The 24,739-nt window shown below is 39.0% G+C and overlaps 1 protein-coding gene across 1 annotated transcript; it reads right to left on the bottom strand.

The window, feature by feature from the left end:
- Window positions 1-4,954: 4,954 nt before the first annotated feature.
- Window positions 4,955-24,427, bottom strand: LOC109180310 (auxin transport protein BIG). Its single transcript, XM_019329813.1, has 14 exons — window positions 23,991-24,427; window positions 23,760-23,866; window positions 22,768-22,933; window positions 16,637-22,686; window positions 14,825-15,442; window positions 14,519-14,699; window positions 14,070-14,304; window positions 9,418-13,974; window positions 9,113-9,335; window positions 8,544-8,948; window positions 8,226-8,369; window positions 7,001-8,026; window positions 6,033-6,536; window positions 4,955-5,923 (listed from the first exon to the last, which is right to left on the bottom strand). Exons 1-14 carry the CDS (start codon window positions 24,229-24,231, stop codon window positions 5,111-5,113), a joined length of 15,270 nt encoding a protein of 5,089 aa, XP_019185358.1. The 5' UTR covers window positions 24,232-24,427; the 3' UTR covers window positions 4,955-5,110.
- Window positions 24,428-24,739: the final 312 nt, after the last annotated feature.

Below are 24,739 nucleotides of genomic sequence, written 5' to 3'. Positions count from 1 at the left end.
TGGAAAAATTTGGGAAAAGCCTGATACGTATTTGACATTTTCCCTCTCAACAATGAAAGTTGGCAGGGAAACAGGCAAGAAGTCGTGCATGAAGTGAGAGGTAAGTGAATGAGGACGAATGAAGGTTGAGTTCAGCGTTATAATTAACCAGCGTCGGTGTTGTTTATTATTTCACATTCACTTAAACAAGTAAATTAAATATATGGCAACTAAATTTCACAGTAATAACTAATAAGCTTTATAATCTGCAGTGGGATGATTCTTTTAAGAAGAGATCACAGACGGTACGTACGTGTGTGCATATACATATATATTAGTTCAAATTCTGTGCCCTTTTCCTATGCGAATTGCACCATTAATATATATAAATGCATCCTAACGTGTTCAGAAATACATCAGAGTGAAATGTACAAATACACCACAACTTTGGGACATCACTGCTGGAAATTATGAAATTTCCGACCACCTGAAAGTGATCTTAAATCAAGTCGAAAGCCTTGTTCCGACCACTTTTGGTATTCGGAAAAACCTTTGTTGCTATTTCCGACCACTTTTTGTTTTTGACTTGATTTAAGATCACTTTCACGTGATCGAAAATTCTATAATTTCCAGCCATGCATATTATACAATCATGCACCATTAAGTATGAATAAATACATCACACGTGTTTAGAAATGCACCAGGGTGAAATGCACATATGCATCACTCCCTGGTGCATTCTTGCAAGTGTTTGACAGAAACAAGACCATATATATACTAGATCAATATACACCATGAAAAATTACTCTTATAATATGTAAAAGTGTATTCAAGAATGTAGATTGCACATAATAATTTTGCATGCATGGTGCATTTTTACATTTGCACTTAGGTATATGAGCATCCGTTCTCACATGATGTTGCACCTATATATATGATGGACATATTACATAACCCAGTGAGTAAAACTCAAGTGGGGAGGCTATCGGAAGAAATGGAGGCCAATTCCCCGACCTCTTGCTTGGCATGGGGTGTGATTAGTCTCTAAGGTTAGTCAGCATGTCGATTGGGTGAAGATCGAGTTTTTCGAAAGCACCCTATCTTCATGGAGCTGAGATTGTTAGAAGAGCTAGTATAAATAGTTGATGCTTAAGAAATGGAGGCCAATTCCCCGACCTTATGCTTGGCATGGCGTGTGATCGGTTTCTAAGGTTGGCCGGCATGTCGATTGAGTGAAGACTGAGTTTTTCGGAAGCACCTTATCCGCAGAGAAGTTGTTAGAAGAGCTAGTATAAATAGTTGATTCTTCCTCTAGTTTAAGACACACTTTATTCTATTATAACATTTCTCTGGTAATAATCAAGCAATTCAAACAGTCATTTACGAACATCTTTATCCTCTTTTAATTTTTTGTAATATTTTGTCCTTATTTTTTTTTTTATTTAGAGTTGGTTAATTTAGACCGCCATTTTAATTGTTCTATATATCAATATATGTACCTAGTGAATATTAATGGAGACTATAATAATACATATTTATCTTGGGAATATTTATCATAATTAATAAAAAGATTCATGATGAAGTATGTAGATACTACTATAACGGAGTAGTTGATTTTCTTCAAAGCACTAAGCAATGGGGCGTTTGTCAATGCCATTTATATTCCTTCTAAACATTTATTTGCTCGAATAGATGCTTACTTATGTCATCCTGTCGGTCGCAAGTCCTTGTCATTTTCTATTTTCGTTTAAATGGAAATTTATTCGAGTAATTGATCATACCAACTGCACCCTTCTCTCATACAGATATACCCATTTCATAAAGCTTAGATTACATGTGATATATATAATATTTAAATGTAATGCTAGTATGATATATATGATGGTGACATTTAGTATGACGTAAAAATATTATATGTTAATTAAATTTATCTTGTTGAGTAATATAATACTATATATATTTTCACATTTTTTTTTCTTTAATGGACGTGATAATGCTTTGATAGTTTGATTGATTCAGAAAATTGAGATTCTTTATCATTTTGTTATTTAATAAATTTTTTCTTGTAAAACTTACACTTATAATTTTCTTATTATACGTGTAAAGCGCAATGCTCTATCATTCATAAGGTACAATGTAGGCAACCCTTATGTGCACAGTATAATTTTTTTTTTTTTAAATGTTGTAATATAATTGGTGAAGTGGTTAAGTTATATCATGTTTAGATCATTTATTGTATTAGACTTGTAAGTAAGTCAGTTTAAAATAATATTTTAACAAGTTGATAATTAAAGAAGTATTACAAGACAAAAAAGCTTATTAGAAAACTTTCACCTTTCATGATTTTTGTGTGCCTTTATTTATAATGTCCTACAATCATATTACACATGAACCATAATCCAAACCCACAGATATTTAATGAACATTTAGTTCAAATATAATGAGTAATTAGAAGAAATTTATATTAGTGTGATTGAGGGCCGTAGAAGCTAAGGCAAGTACGTAAAAGTACGTGGAATGCAGGCTCTATAGGGATGAAAGGATGTCATAGAGGATGAAAGGATGTCATAGAGGAGTAGGGGAAGTAGAGAAATGAAATTTGCATGATATGAGAATCAACGACAGTTGTAAGATGCATGGTTCAAATTCAAATAGGAAAAAAGAGAGAGTTAATACCCAAAATTTGTCCTCGACTATAGTGGTTTTTCTCAATTTTGTCCTAAACGACTTTGGTGACCTAATATCGTCCCAGACTTTTGTGTTTCGCTCAATTTAGTCCTCCATTTGTTATTCCGTCAAATTGGTGTTAAATAAAGGAACAATTCAGTAATGTCAATATTGATCTCTCTTTACTTTCAACTTGTGAAGAGCGAAATTCCTTTTTCTTGTACGAATTACACCCAGAATTACTCCCGGACCTGCAAATCAAATTTTATATTCGCAGTTTTAGGAGTAATTCCGGGAGTAATTCGTAAAAAAAATAGATTTCGCTGTTCACATATCTATGAGTAAAGAGATGCCAATATTAAAATTACTGAATTGTCTATTTATTTAACATCAAATGGACAGAATAACAAATGAGGGACTAAATTGAGCAAAAACACAAAAGTCTAGGACTAAATTGAGCGAAACACAAAAGTCTGGGACGATATTAGGTCACCAAAGTCGTTTAGGACGAAATTGAGAAAAACCACTATAGTCGAGGACGATTTTAGGTATTAACTCAAAAAAGAGATATGAATTTCATCTTGTTACAGGCGTTAGCTACAAACATTTGAGTGCATATAAACTAATTGAGACAGATTTCAGGATTGATCTTCTCCACCAGTGCTGAGGGACTTTAAGTTTAAGATTCAAACTCATAACATAATTATAAGTCTAAGAATGAAACAAGTGTTAAACATTTCTAATGGGAATTGCAAGGACGAAAGCATCTGAATCTCACATGAATATCTATCTATTCTAGACTATTTTGAAGTTCTACTTTTTCCTTTGCTTGTGGAGTTGTGGTATTGTGAGTTGTGGCATTATTCATGGTACGAGTGATTGGACTCTGTATTTATTAATCTTTTGAGTGAGACTGATGGGAACCGTGTTTGGCTACAAAAATGTTATAACGGGAATTTATAATGTTTTGCATTTTAGCTAAACAAAAAGTCTACCGACAACTCTACCATCACTAGTATTTTCTTTCTCTAATTATTAGCTTCCCCCTTTCTAAGCTGAATTATAGGGTTCTAAGACCAACATTATCAGAGAAGAATAGAAGGTTATTTCATATCTTTTAAGGTTAAAATATCAAGTTGGCAAAGAAAGATGCAAAAGAGAGAGAGGTTAAGGCCCTTCTACAAGGGGTTGAGTTATTTCTCTTCCCAAAGAAGAGAAATAAATGAAAAGAGAAAAATTGTGTGCGTTTCGCGCACAGCAACTCGGCGCCTGTCCTATCCTTTGAATATTATTATTATTATTTTTAAAAAAATCAATTTTTGTTTTTATTTTTATTTTTCTTTTTTTCTCTCCCCCCATGTTCTCTTTCCTAATCATACTTACAAAAACTCATAAAAAACCCCAAAATAACTCCACTATTGTGGATGCTCAAATAAATATTCTAAGTAATCATGCACTCTCACCCCTTAAGAGAAGTTGAGAGTTTAAACCTCCTCTCATATGAAAAAATCAATCTAACAAGCACTTTGTCCATTAATTAGGATGGCCCGGTGCAAACGGTGATTAATCTGAGTATGGTACGAGCTTAAGTGGCGCCTATAATTTACTGTTGTAACAATTGACCTAGGTGGCGCCTAAACGCCCACCTAGGCGCCCCTAGACCATTCTGCTTTCACTATTAGGCGCCCAAAAATCGGTCGGGCGCCTAAATAGCAAAATCACCGAGTCAGTCGATTTCGTCTGGTCAGCCATCCGTAAACTATTTTGATACTTTAAATCTTTGGATGATTAAAACATTTGAGTATTTCATATTTGAGCCTTTTTATTTTAATGTTTTGATGTTATGAGTTATTATTATTTCATTTATTTGGATATGTTATTTGATTGAATGTTAAAAACAGCCTCATTAATATTGTCAAACTACAACCAGCCTCACCTGCGTAGCGCCACCTAAACGCTAGGCGCTGCCCGGGCGCCTAATTTTTTTGGCACCTACCTAGCGCCGCCTAAACGCTAGGGGCTGCTCGGACGCCCGACTAGCGACTAGCGACTAGCGCCTAGTGTCTACTGCAACCATGCTATAATTAAGACCTGCTTAAGACACCTCGTTGTCTAACTATATATATATATATATATATATATATATATATATATATATATATATATATATATATATATATTCCAAATTATAAAATGTTGATCTCACAATAAAACTTAGAAGAAAAAAAATTGATTCCCGTTCCCAAACCGTCTTTCGTTTTATTTGAGAGATAAAAATGGCAGAGAAGAGGTCAAGGAATCACATGGAGGTTGTGAAAACTCGAACATTTATAGGCATTTCAAAAAAAGTATATACCATTATGCAATTATGGTTACAGTTGACTCTTATAGTGAATGTGAATGTACTCACAGAAAGCAGTACTCGCCAAGAAAAGTTGAGGGAAAAATCAACAGAAAGGAGTACTCAGTTTTTACCAGAATCAATTGCAGCACGCACAAAATCCTCACAGCTTGTGACACCACCAGAAAGCACGTCACTCAGAACACCGAGGATGTCGAATGCTTCCTGTAAATCTGCAGCAGAAATCATGTCGTCAAGCCATGACAACAATTCCTTGGAGAAGCCCACCATCTCCTTTACATTTAAGAGTCTCTCTTTCATCACCATCTCCCAAGCTTCCAACTTTTTGCTCTCATCCTCCCCCTCCATGTCTTTGGAGGTTCCCTGGGTTTGGGTTGTGGCTGTACTGGATGATTTCTTTACCTTGAAGAAACACTGTAGTTGTTCAATCAAACCGGTATATACAAGCATTGGTTGGATGATTGACAGCAAGTCGTTTGATCCACTAGTTTCACTAGAACTTCCACTTGTACTACCAGAGAGATTAGGTGAGAAACGCTGCATGGAGCGACCATGAGTGCGCTGCATATATGCATGGTATATTCCACGCTGCAAGAAGGCAAAACGATGCTGCAACCATGATTCATACGATTCTGAAAGAAGCGAGCTAACCATCATGAACTGGACAGTTTCTTCTGTTCCAGCAGCAGCAGCAGAAGGTGGAGTTCCAGATGTTGTAGGGCTTTTGGATTCTGAAGTTGGAGAAGCCAAATAAGTTGAGATAGACTTGGCCATGGTATGCCGCTGAGAAGAATCGTGGTCCAAAAGGTGACGAGCCATTTGTATCATGAAAGGCAAAAACCGAGCATTACTTTCCTTTCCCCCACCTCTGCTATCTGTACTAAATGAAGCACCCGTTGCAAATCGAGCAAGCATCTGCAAGGATAATTGGAAAAGCATCAGGCAACAATCATTTGAGACCTTACCTATGGCAAGGGGTGAAACAGTGCAATGATGAAGGAACTATGATGGCTTAGTGGCTTACCAGAACAATGTCATAGGTTAAGAGTCGGAGCCGACTTCCATCAGCACGCCCCAGAATATTGAGGTATTCCCAGTACTGGTCCACATAACGTATATACTGCCCAATTGGGACTGATGCCCCCCTTAATGGGAAAAGATTGTTGCAAAGGGTCTCATTGTTTCTAAGTGCTGCGCCATCCCACTCCTTTTTCGGATTCTTTAGTGCAGCATCTGCTCTTTTAGCTTCCTGATGGCATTGGAAGTGTATAATGTTAAAATGGCTAACCGTTGTGTAAACACAGTCTCCACGAGCATTTGATGAAGTTCCAACACCAAGGTTCACCCTTTTACTATATGTGTAAACACCCAGTAAGTCAGTAGGACGCAAGCGGTACCCTTCACGGCACACCATGCAAGCTAACCCATCCTCCTCTTCCTCCACATCTTCTAAGCCTTCCAAGACTGGTTGAGCAACCACAATTCGCTCACCACCATCTGAAGCCAGTTCTTGTCGCATCCCAAGTCCCTAAATAATAAAATAAGGTTTCAGATTAAGCATCAGAGCTGTTTATAGTTCTAAGTACCTCATCTACAATTTTTATAACTTATAAGCACCACTAGTTTCTCCCAGTAGAATGACTACTCGGTCACCGGTTTACCAACAAATGACTGTAATCTTCTAAACAAATATAAAGTAACTCATCAAGTACCTCATTCACAATTGTTATAATCACCACTAGTTTCTCCCAGAAGAGTGACTACTCAGTCACCAGTTTAACAACAGATAACTGTCATCTTCTAAACAAATACTCCGTATAAAGTAACAAGTACATGGACTGTGTGCTTGTTTTAAAATATTAATTTAAGTCCTGGGTCAACAATAAAATGCTAGGCCTTATTTACCAAAAGAAATACTAAATATAGGGATGCATGTAGGAGCAGGAAAACATGATTGGAAAGGAATTCAAAAGCATGAGTTTGGCAAGAAACCTTAAGTAACTGTTCCCTCTTCTTTAGAGCACGACGCCTCATCTCATCTCGTGTTGCATGTCTTAACTGACAAACCTTCTCAGCCAAGAAGCCATCCCCTTTTCCCTCTTTATCAGAAAGCGTGTCCAACAAGTTTTCAGCCCTTGCACCAATCTCATTTTCACCAGCCACACCCTCCAAAGCATGGAGCAAATGTAAAATTCCCCCTTCATCAATACATCTCTGAGTTGCCAAATGTCCCATTGACAAACCCCTTAGCATGGACAATATAAGTGGAACAGATGGCAGTTTTAAGCCAACAGCCCACTCTGCAGTAGATTTAAAGCCCACCTGTCCAGTAATTGGAAAGCTCTCTTTTAGATGTCTAACAGCAGCTCCAGTAATCCCCTTCTCCAATATGATATCTTTCAGCCTTTCCCCACAGGAACTTGTTTTGAGTGATTCTGAAACTCTTACAAAATTTTCCAGCGTAAATTTCTGTTTGGAAGCTTGCTGAGCAATACTATCATCCTTTTCATTGTCTTCATAAAGCCTTTGCAGCCTATCAAATTCAATCCAATTCTGTAAAAATGGTTCAAAATGCTGGATAAGCACTTCCATTGCTGCAGGTTCTCCATAGGTCAAATAAGGCAAAATTCTTGCAACCATCTCTGTGTTCCTTTGCTGTTTGTTTGATTTTTTAAGTCCAGATGGATGAGATAATCTCTCCAGGAATAGGAGAACTATTTTTTTGGCCTGTTCACCGCCACCTCTTTCTTCACTTGAAACTGTAAGGACGCCTGGAGTAATGCTAATGCCATCACTTTCATTTGCTTCTAATGTTAAACTCTCCACAATCAATAGGATGCCCTCAGCTGACTCCATGGCATCCACAAGGAAAGCACGCCGTGCTGTTTCAAGTAGTAATCCCAAAGCTCCCAGCCTTAGCAGTGCTTTTCTGTTTTCTCTTATCTTGCAGCATAGCATGAGTAGATTAAGAACTGCAACTAGCTGCTCTTGGTTAGACTTGAAATCATCTTGCAAACGCTGCACCAATTGTCATAAAACCAATGGGAAAAGGGATTAGGAATACAACAGTCAGTGAAAATCAATCTCACAATGAACAATTCATAAAACCAGACACAAATCAAGTTTGTCTTCATTTACAAATTTGACAAGGCTCCGTGTGTATTCCATGGCATAATAATGGAAAAAAAGTTATTTATGAAATTAAGGTAACAGGTACCTGGACCATCCCTAAAAGGATTTCAAGTCCACCACATTCCCGGACTGCACCAGCTATGGCAAACTCTACCTCTGGATCCTGGGTTTCCTCTCTGTCTTCATCCAGTTCTTTAATCATGGGTTCAGTGGCTTCACCATCTAGACCCTAGAGAGAACATGAAAGAAAATCATTACCTTTAATAAACTTCTGTTTTCCCAATAAATATTAGCTTTAAATGATCATTAAACACATTCTCACGGGAGAACTAAATAAAAGAAAGTTCCACCGTTTAAAAATACACTTTTGAAGCAATACAAGTTAAAAAGAGAGATAGCAAACCTGTAACCGGTAAGTCACTGTCATTGGAGGACAATCTCTGGCAGATGCAGCAGCAGTAGAAGAAATCAATGTTGTCCCAGCTACTGTGTTTGAAGACTGACTGCTGGACTTCTTCCACACTAGCTCATAAACTTGGGCAATGCTCAAATCAAGAGATATTATATTTCCAGCTACTAGCAGCTCCATGCCATAGTCATCTTCAATAAGACCCAAGAGATCCAACTGTTGGCAAATCTTGTTTTTAACATCACGCATCAGGGGGCCAATCTCAGTACTCGAATAAGGATTTTTGGTCATCGATCCCCTGATAAATTCTTCTTGTGTATGTGCCTTGTTCAAGATCAAGTGATAAGTAGGTTCCGGTTTTGATGGGCTGATCAAGTTGCAGAGCTGCTCCAATATAAACTGGAAATGCAATGAGAATATATTGTCACACATTCCTGAAGTTGACTGTGATCATTTATAGAATGTAGGAGAGGAGTTGGCATAAGTATTTAGAGATAGATTTTATTAGTATAAGCAATCTACTACAAGGTAAGCAGTTGAAGTAACAACTATTGACCACATACCATAGAAGTTCTTCCTTTACTCTCATCTCCATGAATTTGAAGACCAGAGATGCATGCTTGAATGAACTGACGTTTATTTTCGTTACTCTCAAGCAGAAGACTATCTAAAAGATCTTTCAGAAGTTTATTACAGTCATTAATCAGCTTTGTCTTCTGCACAACCAACCCTCTAATGACAATTAAAGCTTCAAGGACCTCAGACAATAAATGATCTCTCATAAATCTGCCATGTAAATATGTAATAAAATTATTAGCAAAACAAGGAGAAGTTTACAGTCAAGACAGCAAAACTCAAAAGCACATACCTGGATCTGATATTAGGAACATCCAAAAATTTGCCAAGGAGCTCTATAAGCTTGTGAAGAATGAAGCCCTGTGATATGTCAACATGCAAACTCCTCTCTAAGGATTCAACATTACTCAGTTCTTGGGTTATCAACTTGCATATTGTTTTCAAACATCCACGAACAGTCAAGAAAAGGCAAGCATCTTCTGAGTCTATCATCTTAAAAAGTAATTCAAAATATTCAGCAGCATTTTCACCAGCAGAAAGAGTTGCTGGGAGCAGAGACATAAGCAGGTTCAGCAAGCGATACCGTCTCATTGAACTTTGGCCACACAGCAAACTAATCAGCATGCACATTTCAGACCTTATAGACTGTGAACATGCACTCAATATAAGTTCTGAAACCCAGGAACCAAGCTCAAAAGATGACATATCACTTCGAGCTGATTTACAAGCACATCGTTTCCATCTTAGAGCATACTTCAAGGCCAAGTAATCCTGCCTTTGAGATTGAGATCGAGATCTTTGACTGCCTTTTGCTGCCTGAGACACCTTATATTGCCGCCTTACAAAATCAAGATACGAAGCACCTTTTTCCCATTCCGAATAACTTAGCAACTGTATATCTTGCATTTTTTGAGAATTACTCCAACTCTTCTCAGATGATTCTGTTACAAGTTTGCTTCCATTGACAAGGCTACTAGATCCAGAAACATTTCCACTGTTTTCTTCTTTCACTTGTGTACCCTGAGCAGGTTTTCCTATCCCATGCTCTTTCTCAGCTGCATCAGGCTTTGGAGGAGTGCATGCCTGGGATATAATCCGTAGGCATGGAAGAATAACATGCTCAGATATAGCAGGATGTTTAGCCCCTATTTTTATAGAAGAAAATAATAACTGGAAGACAACTCTCAGTCTTGATTCCCAAAATTCATCTGCCAAAGAACACACATCAGATAATAGTGACAACTCTTCTCTTGTGGCCAAAGCAATGTCAATGGAACGATGATGCTCAAGACAGTACATGACCTTTTTCTGCATTAGTGTGTTCAACTCAGCTACTGCATTCACATCACCTTCTGAGAAGGCACAAAGGGCAGCCCTTGCTTGGACACGAGCTGTTTTAGGGCCCTGATGAATGTTATTTTCAAAGAGCTCTGACAAAATACCTGCTGCAACAAGTTGCTTCTTGGATGTTGGGTGCTTTGATAGTACCTGTAGTATTTCCACACATTGAGTGACAAAAGTAGAAGCACATCCATAGCAACTGTTTGGTGACCTTGAAACAACAAATCTGGAGGTTGCAGTAGCATTCCCAGATTGTTTTTGATGCAAGTAGTTCATTAAAACCCGCCGCAAACCTTGTAAAGTCTGAACACTTTTGCTCACAGAATCAAATGCTGCTTTGCATTTCTCACCATACAAGACACCAAGAAGAGCAATTTTACGGTTTATCTTACAGGAAGGTCCAGGTAAAGAGACCATCATTTGCTGAACAGAATCCTTCTGTTGCGAGTCCATCTCATTCTCGCCAATACTTGATACTATCTTGTGCAAAGGTTTCTTGAAACCTAAGAGCTGCTGATACCTCCTATGAGCATTTTCAGATTCCGCCTCTATTGCTGCCAAGCCCCTCTTCATATCTTCATCATTTTCCATGCTATCAAAAGTGAAACTTGGCTTTGCCATAAAATTGAATTCAAATCTACCATATTTGCTGTATCCACATTCATTGCATAAAAATGAATCAAGATTTTCATAATTGATATTACGGCACTGTCTGCACTGATATGCATTCTCATGACAATTACTGCAAATACCATGCTTTTCAGTAACAGGTCGACTGCAACGAGGACACTGCAGAGGCTCAAGGGATAAAGCTTGAAGATTTTCATAGAAAGAGTCCAGCTCAATCATGAAATTACATGCAGTGATTGGTATTGGAAAATCCACTTTTAGCTCTGTCTGATTAAAGGCAAGATGACAGCTCTTTGCACGCTTCCACAATGACCAATTATTTTTCAACTCTGAAAGGTCAGCCACAGGCCTGTTGTTGTAATAAAGGTTCAGGACTTTCACTGACTTGGACTTGCGAGCGTCATGGACATTCATGATCACACTCTGAATTGTATAGCTACCAGTACATTTCACTATGATCCGATTGTCAGTGAACTTCGTTTCGGATTTCAAGCTTTCTAGTTTCATCCTGCTATACGGCACCTCAGGGGAGCTGCAGGCAACACAAGGCTCACTCTCAAGATAGTAACCATCAAATTCCACCAGACCACTTAAAGTGTTGTATATTCGCGAATTAGGATGATTAGCCAACAGCTCATTTTGGGAGTGAAGTGTGTCAAATATACACCTAATTACATCATTGGTCAAGCATTTGTCAACAATTTCAGCACATTGTTGCTTTGAACTGTTCTCCGGTACCTTCCCCAACAAGAAGGTGAGAAGTTCAGTATATTCAGTGATGTTCTGTCCATACATGGGCAAAAATTTTATTTTCTGCAGAAGTGCTGTTAACAATGCCTCTTTGAAAGACTGATCTCCATGATGCCAGATACCAAACAAGACACATTTGGCTTCCATACGCACAGAGCTTGAATTCCATTCCAATAAAAAACAGTCAATAAACTGCCTCAATATATCACCACCCTTGCCAACAAGGACATCCACCACTGCTTCCATATCAAAGTGAGTTTTTTCAGAACTGGACTCACTATCTTCTCCCTTCTTCTTCTTCTTAGATTCAAGTGGTTGTACACCTGTCTTGCTTGCAGCTCCACCTATATCCCCTCCTTCAGTTTTTTGCGAAGTGTGATTATTATCCTTTCCAGTATAGAAGGCCAAATTCAGAAGTTTTAATGTCTGAATTACACATTCCTCCCCAAAATAGAAAACCACATTCACAAGGAAAGGTAGAACATCAGCATGCCTTAAACAGTACTTCTGCCAGTTTCGAGGTCGAGATAAAGCAACTTCAGCCATGGTGGATAGGGACTTAACTATCTTGGCATTCCTCTCATATGAGATAGTACTTTCAAAGCCACCAGATTTGTTTACATGCTTATAGAGCTTCTTCAAATCGTTCGAGAACTGCCAAGAGTCTCTAACACTGTAGTAGTGTGTCTTACTACCACATAGATGCAAGAAAAGCCTCCTTGCATACCTTCTAACAAAAGTTGTATGAGGATTATTGATGTAGCTGCAGAGGACATCCTGATATCCATCCAGCTTCAAATCCTTGCTCAGAGACACTTTGTGGAACTTCTCTTTCTCCCCACCCTTCTCATGCTTTTCTGGTCGTATCATACTGTAAAGAAGTCGGAAAGTATTTTCCAGCAAGAGTCTATGGTAGTCTGCAAATATATCTGCACGATGTGATTTGGCATAGGAGTCAGAAAAGAATGGTGAGAAATTACCCGCTGGTACCTCTCTCCGTATTATTAATAATGCACCGCATCCAGAAGCAGCATTCAGACCATAAGATGCATCAGTGTTAACAGATGGTGACTTAAAAACACTGACCAGCTGCTGCAGAATATCCATCAAATAATTAACAAATGGTTGATGCCTAAGGGTTCCACAAGCTCGAAGGAGATGAGAAATGAAATCATTTTTCTCTTGCCCATCCAATGTTGATGAGGCAGGCATTGATGTAGAAGCCAAAACTTGTGACACACTTTTGTCTTGTGATTCAGTTGTACTCCCAGATTTAGTAGCAGAGCCATCACTTCCTGGCTGGTGCCAGTTTCGCAACATTAAAGTGAAAAACATAAATACTAGAATCGTAACTTCTCCAAAAGGTATCCTGTTTTTGGCTGCAAGAGGTTTGCTGATATTTATCTCCTCCAAAAACCATTTTATTAATTTCTCCAAATCTATACTTTCAGGCTCTGAACCGTCAGCAAACGGTCCACCCACAGCAGATGCCAATCTGTAGAAAAGCTGCATAACAGGAATAGCCTGAACTCCAGAGGTAGTTTCCATCCATCCTTTCAGTTGTTCAAGGAGCTCAGAAAGAAGCAGTGAGTTAACAGCCCTTTTCGATGCAGAAATCGTTACAGGGTCAAGTAGTGACGCTGAAAACTCTCCAGATTCATTTGGTTCCAACTCATGGATAGATGGAGCAGAACTCTGCGCACAAACATCAGATGCAACAGGCAACAGACCAGAGTCACTTAAATCATCAGTAGTGAAATGAATTTCATTGCCATCCCCAAATGTTTCCACTTCAATTGGAATTGCTGTCATAGGGTGATCTCTAGAGTGTGGTGGAGGAAGTCTGGCTGCATCAAGTACTTCATAACATGTCTCACATAAATCAAAATCAGGACAAACAGTACAGTGCCATCTTCGCCTGAGGATAGGAACAGTGGAACAGCCATCACAACAGTATTGGACTGATGAAGTAATGGAATCTTCTTCGACCATGACTTGAGTATTCCCACTGGCTGCAGTGGAAGGATCAGCTCGACTTGGAACAGATGAAGGGTTGTCAGCATCATCTGTACCTAACATGGTCTGCTTTGGGAAAGGAACCTGTAACAATCTCGAAGATATAGCCAAACTGAAAATAAACCAAAGAAAGCAGGTTAGATTATGAAAATGGAAACATCATAGGCTTGTTTGCAGAAAATTTTTAAATCAAGGTACTCTATATACCTGCTGGATGTTTGTACAGCCTCATTGGTTGAAAACAGGAGCTTCTTAAACAATGAAACTGCAGGTGCAACAGAACTTCTGCCTCCATCTTTCCCATGCAATGCTAGACACTCAGCATAACAGTAGATCAGTTCTACGGAAGATACAACTATATTATTCATAGTTTGCGTGTCGGGCTGCTCTATGTACAAAATTCCCCACAAAACTTGCATAAGCCCATCAACCACTTCCGAACCTGCATTAGGAGATAATAAACTTATTGTTTGGGAAAAATAATGAAGCTCCAAATCATTAGTTCTAGCATAAAGGGAGCTTTGCACATCAATATCTTGGAAACAAGAACTAGTTGACCAATTAGGCAATTTATTGTACAAAAATAGTATGTAATACTATAATTCACCAGAGATACAAATCACAGCCTGCAAAGCACATTGCAATTAAATAATTACCATTCATCTCAATGAAGCTAGCCAAGTTTGAGCGACGACGAAGAGCAATCTTGGAAACAGCACACATCTGCGAAGTAAATTCCTCAATAATCCATCCAGCAGTAGTCCCCCCAATTCCCAGCTTTGAAGAAAGCATCGCAGCAGATTTAACAACTCCTGTAAGACGCATTGTGTCCTTAACCTAAGAACAAAAGTAGAAAAAAAAAAATGAATACTAACTATGGAAAACTTCTTAAGTAGTATTAATAGTGAATTGAGTAAATAAAAGTGACCATCATTCCAAACAAAGTGGTATCAAGAAATTACTTGGTGATAGATCTCCCTTTTTGGAAAGACAGCCCGCAGGACACGACAGGCAGCAGACTGTAACAAAGGTTCTCTGTCACTCTCAAACACAGCTTCCAGCAACTGCTTGCACTTGAGTTTGCTAAGCTCCAGCTTAACATCCTCAACTTTTGAGCACCCTTGTGGTTGGCACAATGCATAAATACTTGATAAAACCTTGAGGCCATCAGCCATTACCTGTTCCTGAAGAGGAGCAGACTGTGTTGCGCGAGACTTCCTACCTGATCCAGCAGCCCATGAGCTAGAGCCAAGCATACGAGCTTCCATGTCTAGAACATCATTCATCTTCTCTTTCCATCCAAATTCATCCTTAGCTTGGCCATAAACTTCTAATGAATCGATACGTGGTAATGCAGATCCACTGAATGTAGGTCCAACACCAATTGTGAACTCCTCATCAGCAAGCAGTGATTCGGCCACTGTGAACGGAATATCATACCAAGACCTCATTCCCTCGTCTAATTTTATTACTCTCTGGAAAACTGTGACTTCAGAGGGTATATGGTTTGCTGATGTGTTACCCACATGCAAGCGTAGACCAACCATCACAATGTCGGAATTTGAATTAGAAACAGTGATCTGAGGAAACAACTTATTGTTAAAAAGGGCAGTGAAGTTTAAAATAAAAAAAAAAAAAAAACATACAAACAAACAAACAAATATAAGAGGATTGGAATTAAGATTTGTAGTACTTTAAAGGATAATTTGATCAAAAAGGAAAAAAGAAAAAATCATAGTACAACTAAGGGCACTTTGAAATAGACAAATATTGGAGACTAAACTTTTATCAATACCTTTCCAGTAGACAAATACTGGAGACTAAACTTTTACCAATACATTTCCAGCTGCACAGATCTATGCAAAAATAAAGCGAAAAGTGACTAAAGTACTATCTAATTCACTATCTTCTTTGACACAGAGCACCTAAGGCTGAAAAGGGACTATCAAACACCATCACCGTACTTGATCAAGAGCAATAAGCCAATAAAATTAGCTAAAAGGCAACAACGAATTAGATTAAACAAATTTATTGCTGACTAATATTGCACTCCTCTTTGCATCACACTGGTAACACCTGGAAATTAGTTTCAGATCATGATTCCTCGCTATTGTCAATTTAAACTATGCAAGGAGCTACATGCTAATTGCTAAACTGCAGTTTATGCTGCTCTGTCTTATTACCTTCATGTCCTCTTTCCAAAGATGATGCATATACAATGTTACTGTTTCCAGGAAGATCAGGATGACCTCGTTATGTTGCTGTTCAGTGCAGCACTGCCTTTATAGAATTATAGAACTAACTAGCTCATTTGTGTAGTCTGAGAAACATCAAAATCACTCAGGAGACCAAAAAACTAGTTATTTGAACTGGCCAGATCAGCAAATCAACCTAGGGGCAACTCACACCCAAAGAAACACAAAAGACCCATTGAGGCAGGGAAATGGCTAAGTGGATGATATGTACTTTCTACTGTAAATATATTATATACGGTACCAAATACTCATGGCAGTGACCACAAGTCCAGCCATGTGTATTTTTGCCATATACTAGAAGCAGGACACTCCTTCCGGGTTGAAAATGAGGAAAAGAAGATAAAACTGACCCATGAATTGCAGGTGAATCCTATCAAGGTTTCCATATTAGGTTTCATCACTTGGATCAAATTTTACCAAAAATGTCAATGAAGAAAAAACGAACATGTACACTGATTGTGAATAGAAAAACTCCAACAAAAAAAAAAAAAAAAAAAAAAAAAAGAGTAGCTAAATTACCTTAAATCCACCAGAACTAGGGCTCTCCAAGAACCCATCTTCAGAAGCTAGTGTCTGTTTTACTCCTTCAGAGTCACCATTCTTGATTGCCTCACTGCTTAGTTTGACATCTTGTGTAATGCATATGGTCTTCTCAAAAAAATCCAGTGGGAATTCGGGTTTCGCACCACCATATGCTTTACTGTTAAGGATACCAGGGCCCAACTTTTTAACCTTATCAGTAATTGCACTAATGCCAGTGTCTGTACCGGCTGGAACATGTGAGTATATCTGAAGGCTTCCATCATCATGCAAAACAAGACAATGTATTTTGTCTTTTGATAAAGGCTTGTAAGCAGCAATACCAACTACAGGAGATGTAGAGCCCACTGAATGTCGCATGTTCTGTGCAGTGACTTGATGTTCGCCTATGGAAACAGCAAGGACAGCATTTGATTTCAAACTTGAAAAGCATACAAATAAAGCACCATCACCAAATAACTCTTTCCAACGGTGCAATCCTGCTGGCCGGAGTTTGCTGTCAGCTTCATTATCCAATACAGCAGATATCTCAGTCAAGGATGTTGCATCCGGATTTACTCGGCCAACCAAAGTGGTACCATCTTGAAATGACAGAAAAAGTAACCTATGAATTGATGAAAAATATAATGAAGAGCCTTTTGGTTGCATGTCTCTGCCATCTATTTGCATTACTTCTTTCAATGGCTTGGCCCCAACATTTCCTTTCATTGACAATTCTAACCTATATAAGCAACCATGCTCTGACAGGACAATAAGATACATCCTACCTTGGGAAGCCATGACAAGGGTTGCATCAACAATCATGTCATCAGGCAATGTTGAGTAGTGCATAGGACTAATGTTATCCTGGGATAAATCATATATTTTAACAAATCTGTTGGTGACAACCATGAGCTGAACCTGAGATCCAGGAACCCAGTCCACACGTTTAATATATGCACCTTGCAGAGCAAGTTCAATAGCTAAACGATCATTCACTTCACCTCGATGATTTACAGTAAGAACCTGGCAGTCCTCATAGCCAGCAACAGCAAGGTAACTCTCTGCTAATGGATTGAAAATGAGATGCACAATCTCAAAGCGGACAACATTCTTAGAAAGGGGTTTCACATTGGCCTTGTCAGCCATCACAGGTGCAACAGTGGGTTGTCCAATAAGCTGCCCAACATCAAATATAGCTACCTTGTCACCTTCTCCAACAGCAAGTCGGCCTCGGGTACTGACACTGAGTAATGATTTAACAAGAGTACCACTAGCTAGATGGGATTTCAGCTCCTTGGTATTGGAATAATCTGTCTTTATCTTCAAGTCTAGAGATCCACTTTTGTAGGCTTTCTTCAATTGCAAAATATCTCCACTGTAACAAAGCACTTTATCTTCACCCAAGCTGATTTTTCTCTCTCTTGACAGGTTGGAATCTCTTCTGCTTATAATAGAAGGCAACAATGAAGAGCAGAGTCCCATTACATGAGATTCAATGTCTAGTTCACTCAATAAGATTGGCATCCTCTCTTGGACCTCTTTTGGAATGTGTATCCTAACTGAATTCTCTGAGTCCACAAAAATACCCTCATCATCTGAATCACTATCAGGCATTTGATCGCTGCTTCCTGTAAAAGGCAAAAAAGACTGGAAGTTGCCAGAACCACGATTTGGAGCATTATTACTGCCAGTAAATTTTCGAGGCTTCAAGCACTGACAGCTGCTACCACGTACACCTCCTGCTCCACAGTCACAGAAAAAGCGACTAGAGCGAGAATAGACTACACGATGACCACGATGGCAAACTTTTGCACACACAGAACAGCAGCCTTTGGAGACTGTCAGATCACACGTGTAGCAGAAGTACCAATGTTGTTCCATAAAATTACTGCCGCTGGAAGTAAACGTGCAAACTTTTGAGGCAAGAGCTCTCTCACTGTTGTTATCTTCCTCTTCATCCTTGTCAATGCTACCCATTTCCCCATCAGATGTTCCATCATCCTCATCTTCATCCACAGAAGTTGCATCACACTCGAGGGATGCTGACCCACCTTGACTGGCAGAAAGGACCATAGCATCAGCATTCTTCCTGGAACCTAGGATTCTAGAGGCTGAAGATCCCACCCCCAAACTTTGGCCAGGAGCAGACTTCACAGACAATTTATCAACCACATCTTTGTTAGAGCTGCTATCACTTAGAAGAGTTGCCAGAAAGTCAACAATATATTTCTGCCCCTGAAGCAGATTGTCATCACCAGCCAGTTTCTCTATCAGCATTATGATCCGCTGCAGGAGTGCCTTGATTGAATTCTCCCCTCTGGAAAGCTGAACTACCAAATTGAAATAACATTTTGCAGTAGCGGAATCAAACAGCATAAAGGCACTGTCAAGTGAAATTAGCATAGCTTCAAATAAGTGACTGTGTAGTTCTTCAGAATGAAATTCAGAAGACGGGGAAAGGATGCAAGTAATGAAATTCATGGTTGAATCTCTTAAAGAGACCGAAGTTCCTTTTGCACATGTAACACCACTTGACCCTTCAATCATGGATCCTAGGAGCCTCTTTTCAAGCCATTTTGACAGGTGAAGCAAACTCATACCAAGGAATTTCTTCTGTAATTTGTGTTTAATGTCAATACACAAGTCCCCAGATAAGAGCTCAACAAAAAAGTTGAAAACCTTTATATTGACAGCTTCAGAGGTGCAATTCTCCAGTGACTCAACCAGGAACAATAAATCACTACGTTGTGAGCCATAGAGATCCTTAGAGACACCCTCCACAGATAGGAAAAACCTGAAAACCCCACTTCCTGAAGGATCTTTCTTCAGGTTGTTAACAATGTCTACAACCTTGGAAACCAAGCATTCATGGATACTACTATCACAAACTTCTCTCTCATTGACATTCCTTAAAAGTTCTTCAATGTATTTTATCACAAATAAACAGCTATAATCAGATCCCTCAGAGTCTTTGGTCAGGTTTTGATAAATAGTTTCACACTTCTCATGAATCCCTTCAAAAACCCTGTCACACTTGATTCGTAATACCAATTCAACTATCTGACGGATAACCTGTGTCTCCAAACAGGTATTTTCTCCAGCATCAACAATTTTCAGCAATCCATCAAGAGCAGTCATGATACCCATGATACTAAGAATAGAGGAGAGGAGGATTCCACTAGGGGCTTGAATATGACAAGGCAACCCATGCAACATAGATTGCCAGAAAACCTTATATCGAATCCCCAAAGACATTTTGTCAACACTTACACCCAACTTGGCCAGGAGTTCGTGAAGAGGCTCCAATTGGCCTTGTTTAAATCCCATCTTTTCAAAGATCTCATCTTGCATGCACTTATCAAAGCCAGTATGAGTGAAAAGCAAGAGTGGTGACAGCCCACCCGTGAAAAGTTGTCCATTATCAAATGTCAAAAGGAAAGCCTTCTGATAAAATTGCAAGTATCTCTTCAACAAAGATGAAATAATATTTACAAGCTGTGCAGTTTGATTGGGACTTAAAAAATTTGACATAAGGCTTTCACCTAAAGCCAAAAATTCTGCATCTCGAGGTGCATGCTCTGACCACATAGGGACAACAAATGTGATGGACTTTTTCTTGCAGTAAGCCCAGATGCCAGTGGTGAGCATGGACAGTAACAATGACAACCAAGATCCACACCTCAAGAAATCCCAACCCAGTTCCCCACCTTCCTCTGGTACAAGAGAATCATGCAACTGATGAAGTAAGCACAAAAACTTATTAGAAAAAGTAGCACAATCATTGATTTCACCAGTATGACCCAAAATGGCTTGACTGAAATACACAAAATGCTCAGTATTTGAGATGTCAGGATCCATTGTGCCACGTAAGAAAAGCAGCAGATGCTCTTGTGTAGATTTCATGATTGGAATATCCCAACAAAGCACAAATATATATCTTTCAAGAACTAGATCCTCCACCTTTTCTGGTTTTCTACCTTTCCAGAATGTTAGTATCAAGGAGAAAGAGAAACATATTTCATCCCAATGCAAACCAAAACATTCAACTGCTGGATCACCTCTACATATAGCAGCAGGAAGAGGTGCAATATCAATTAGTTGATTCCGCAAAGCATTGTTGATAGGTGCTTCTTTAATTGAAGCACTCATTACGCCATCCAACAAAATCAAAGGCCAAGATGAAACATTAGAAGAGCCACCACAAGCCTGTAACCCTGCTGTGGAGGCTTCCCTCAACTTGGTTCTGAAGTCTGAAATCAAAAATGAAGGGCAAACACGAGGGTAAAATAGCATATGACGGAGGACCACGATCAAACGTGAAACAAGTAATGCCCAACATGACAACTGTGTGCTATCAATACAAGTAGGAGGAGCACCAATAGCTCTAAGGGTATCAAATACTAATTTTGCCTGTGCAGACTTTTCATCTTCAGATGATAAATGAAATGCCATTAGAAGAATCTCAACATGAAACAAAGAAGGAAGACTCTCCAAAAGCTCCTTAAGCAGAGGATGGTCTGACCAGATCACTTTTTCCTTGTCACGAATATAATTGACAAAACCTTCATAAACTTTGGACCTCAAGTGACTACCTGCCAAATCCACCCGACGTATAATTGTGTGGGCAAGTAAGGCCAGTGTTTGGTTGTTGTACATAAATGCACCATTCTGAACCATCAGGATTTTCTCAACAAGGGATTCTTCAAGTGAATCAGACAAAGCACGAGAGGAGAGGAGATTATGCAGCAGCTCAATGCACAGTTCATGAATTTGTCCATGCCCAAGTTTAGAGGCATCAGAAGTTTTTTCATCAGAATCACAGGCTTGGCAATGAATTATAGATAGCAAAATACTTATGTGGTTGCTATTGAATTTTTGGCACCCATCTTCATACAAAGGATGACACCATTCAGGAGCAAAGGCATTATTCTTAAGAAAAGTGAGCAGTTCACTTTCAGCTTGAGCCGGCATATTGCTCAAGTTGGAAGCAGAACTAGATGCAACAGTAGGTTGATCATATCCATCTGCAGAACCCACTGAGCGACCACCTTCTGAAAAAAGGTCACCAAAGAGGGCTTCTTCTTCATGGCAAACAGTGTTTTCTGATTCAGATGTACAAGACACTTTTGTTATGGTGGAAGATGACCTTTCCAGTTTTGGTCTCAATTTGACACCTTCAGAGTGAAGGAAAGAAACGAGATGCATCAGATTATCTACCCATTGAACTTGAGGGGGGAATATTATTTTGAATAGCTCCTCAAGTGTGTACTTCTTCAGCAGAAATACCTTGTCTGAATTTACCTTGCATGATGGAGACTCCATTTGAGAGTCTCTATATTCCATGTCTAAACCCTTAAATAGCTGATATGTTCGATCCCTAACATCTAAAATCAGTCTCAAAAGACAAATAACAACTCGAGGGAAGTAAGCCAAAGGAGGCTTGGGATTGGCAGCAGTATTGTTGTACCTCCATATTTCTGGACCCAATTTTTCCAAAATAGCCGCTGCTATACATGCTTGGATGTTCTGAAACACAGTAGTATTACAAAAAATTGCCTGTGCAAGTTGAATGAACTCTTCCAACAAATGCATTATGAGACTCTCAAAACTACCCTCAACAGCAGCAGGGCTGCTGCTTGCAAATTCAAAACCTATCCTGAACAAGGCTGTCAACTTTTCAGTGAACGAAGCAAAGGATTTCAACAATTTGCCATCAAAGTCAGCGCATGGATTATCTTTTGAGAGAGCTCCCAGTAATTTCAATGCTTTAACACAAAAAGACAATTTCTTCCTCAAATCTGTGCAGTTCAATTTATCATCAAACAAATCTGGAACTTCTAAAAGCTCTTTGCAGATGGAAACAATACGCTGAATACATCCCAGATGAGCAACAGCCCAGTGCTGAGACAGAGTGGTCAACTTGTTAAAATCATACCGAACAGACTGCCCAGCTATCCTTGCATTCAAATTGTCAGGTTGCATCCAATCAGAGGCTAATGTGATTAGAAGGTGATCAACAGCCTTCTCTTCCTTTAAGCATCTTCCCCCTAGAAAATAATAAACAAATTCAATTTAGGGAAGTTAGAAAATTAGATGCATATGGAAAAATAAATAGGATTGAGAGAAACCTTGAAGCAAGCATCTAAGTTTCTCCTGCCACTTAGTACTTTCATCGGTTCTAGCAACTGATGGCAACAGATCCACAAGACTATTTAGAAAGCATGGCTGTGAAGGATCCAACTCTTTCTCTGCCCCATCAATAAGTGCTGCTTCCAGCAGTTGCAACATGTGACTCTGAAAAAGAAAAAGATAAGATCATAAGAATTGAAAAAGTATGTGTGCTGGATGCCGATAACCAATTTCCCTTCACTCAAAATGAAGTTAAGTACACAGATCATCCCCACGAGGTGTTGTAAGATTAGTTAAAATGCTTCTCTTTGTTCTGCTTCAGGCTGCTAAGGTTAAAAAGTATCTAAAGGGCTTTTTGGTATATAGATGGCTTGCTGTGATAAATTTATCAGATAGGACCAACCACTTGGGGAACTCTAAATACTATAAACAGATGCAGTATCAAGAACATGTTGGTGAAATAACAAAAAAAGTCTGGATTTATGAACTAAGCCTGTCAAGTGGGCAGAACTTGGTGCTGACAAACTTCTGTGGCAGCGGCAGCCAATTAAAATTAGTCTGTTTTGGTAATGCAATCAAATGACGCAGTAGAAAATACAAACAAAAAAATAAAATAAAATTTTTCAATAAGATCCCTTCAAGTATGAATTGTTTCCCTTTTTTAACAGTTCTGTTTGCAGGATGGTTAGAATTTCCAAGCTCTGTCAAGTAGCACACGCATGCAATCAACACAATAGCAACTATATAGTTTAAATGAAGTGTCATAACTTCCAAGAGTAAATGATAATGCACCTTCATGTAGCACAACATTCAATGAAGCTAGAGAACATAGATTCTTGTCACAAAGTCCCAGTGGTCTAACAAAAGCTAAAAGGAAATTGCCAGACAATTACATTAAAGCAGCAAGAGAAATGAAGCTTCGGAATGCAGCATCATGAACAATATCAATTTAGACAAATAAAAAACAGTGACTGAACCAGCAAGTACATACCTGGAGTAGTATATCGTCATTGCAACGGATTGATTTCTCCAGATAACACAGTGCAAACTCAACCGCTAATTGAATAACGGCCAGAATTATAGGTTCCACTTGCTCAGCTGCGACACCACAGAGCGGGCAAACACAGAAATCTTCAGCTCTCAATTCTAATATCGCATATCAACATAACATACAAATACATGAATCACGAGTTTAATCCTACTAAGAAGACTCGGAGCGTACCAGAAGAAGATCGAGTGGAGTGAACGACGGCGAGAGCCAACGAAGCGACGGCTTGAATCTGAGACTGGTCCCATGCTTCGAGCCCTAGCTTACTCTCCCCATCACCGATCGTCTCGAGGGCGTTGTTGAGGATCGCGTGGAGTTGCTGGAAGCCTGTCCTGAGGGAGGAATCGGAACGAATCCTCAGAGACAGATCGTCTCCGGAGGAGAGAGCATCGAGAAGCTTGGCGATCTCGGCCATGACTCCGATGCGATAGACGGAGCGATCAGTGCATTAGAAAGCAGAGCGCTGTCGCGCGCGATACAATATGAGAGAGATAGAGAAGCCAAGTAAGAGTGAAAATGGAGATATGTTGAGTGACACACAACAAAGAGTTATGAATTTTGATGGAGTGGCGAGTTTTGAAGGAGGGTTTAGAAATTAGAATTCGTTCCAGCTTGGGAAATGAAGCCGAGTGCTGAGTACGTTAACGTATTATATAGTTTGTTTTTTTTTTTTTTTTTTAAATTACTAGTGAGATTAATCCAATTCAATTGGGGAAAGAAATTGATTTTACACACAACATTCATAATTCAATTTGGTTTAGTTTAGGAAGGAACCACAGATAATCGCTAATAACCTTAACATGCATTTAACCATTTACTATTCTTAGTCGACAATACCTGATTAAGTCACTCGATTTGACAATACCTGATTGAGTCACTGAATTCGAGAATACCTGATTGAGTCACTGATAAGAACTATTTTC

Source organism: Ipomoea nil, unplaced genomic scaffold, assembly GCF_001879475.1.
Source record: "Ipomoea nil cultivar Tokyo-kokei standard unplaced genomic scaffold, Asagao_1.1 scaffold1026, whole genome shotgun sequence".
Classification (NCBI taxonomy): domain Eukaryota; kingdom Viridiplantae; phylum Streptophyta; class Magnoliopsida; order Solanales; family Convolvulaceae; genus Ipomoea; species Ipomoea nil.
This window is presented reverse-complemented; position numbering and strand designations above follow the sequence as displayed.

What these genes read in the sequence shown, in the direction of transcription:
- LOC109180310 (XM_019329813.1), bottom strand. Translation starts at nt 24,231, where the DNA reads ATGGCCGAGATCGCCAAGCTTCTCGATGCTCTCTCCTCCGGAGACGAT. An exon ending in GTAAAGGAAGAACTTCTATG is followed by an intron (nt 8,949 to 9,112) that starts GTATGTGGTCAA and finishes TTGCATTTCCAG; the next exon opens with TTTATATTGGAGCAGCTCTG. An exon ending in CAGTGACTTACCGGTTACAG is followed by an intron (nt 8,370 to 8,543) that starts GTTTGCTATCTC and finishes TGTTCTCTCTAG; the next exon opens with GGTCTAGATGGTGAAGCCAC.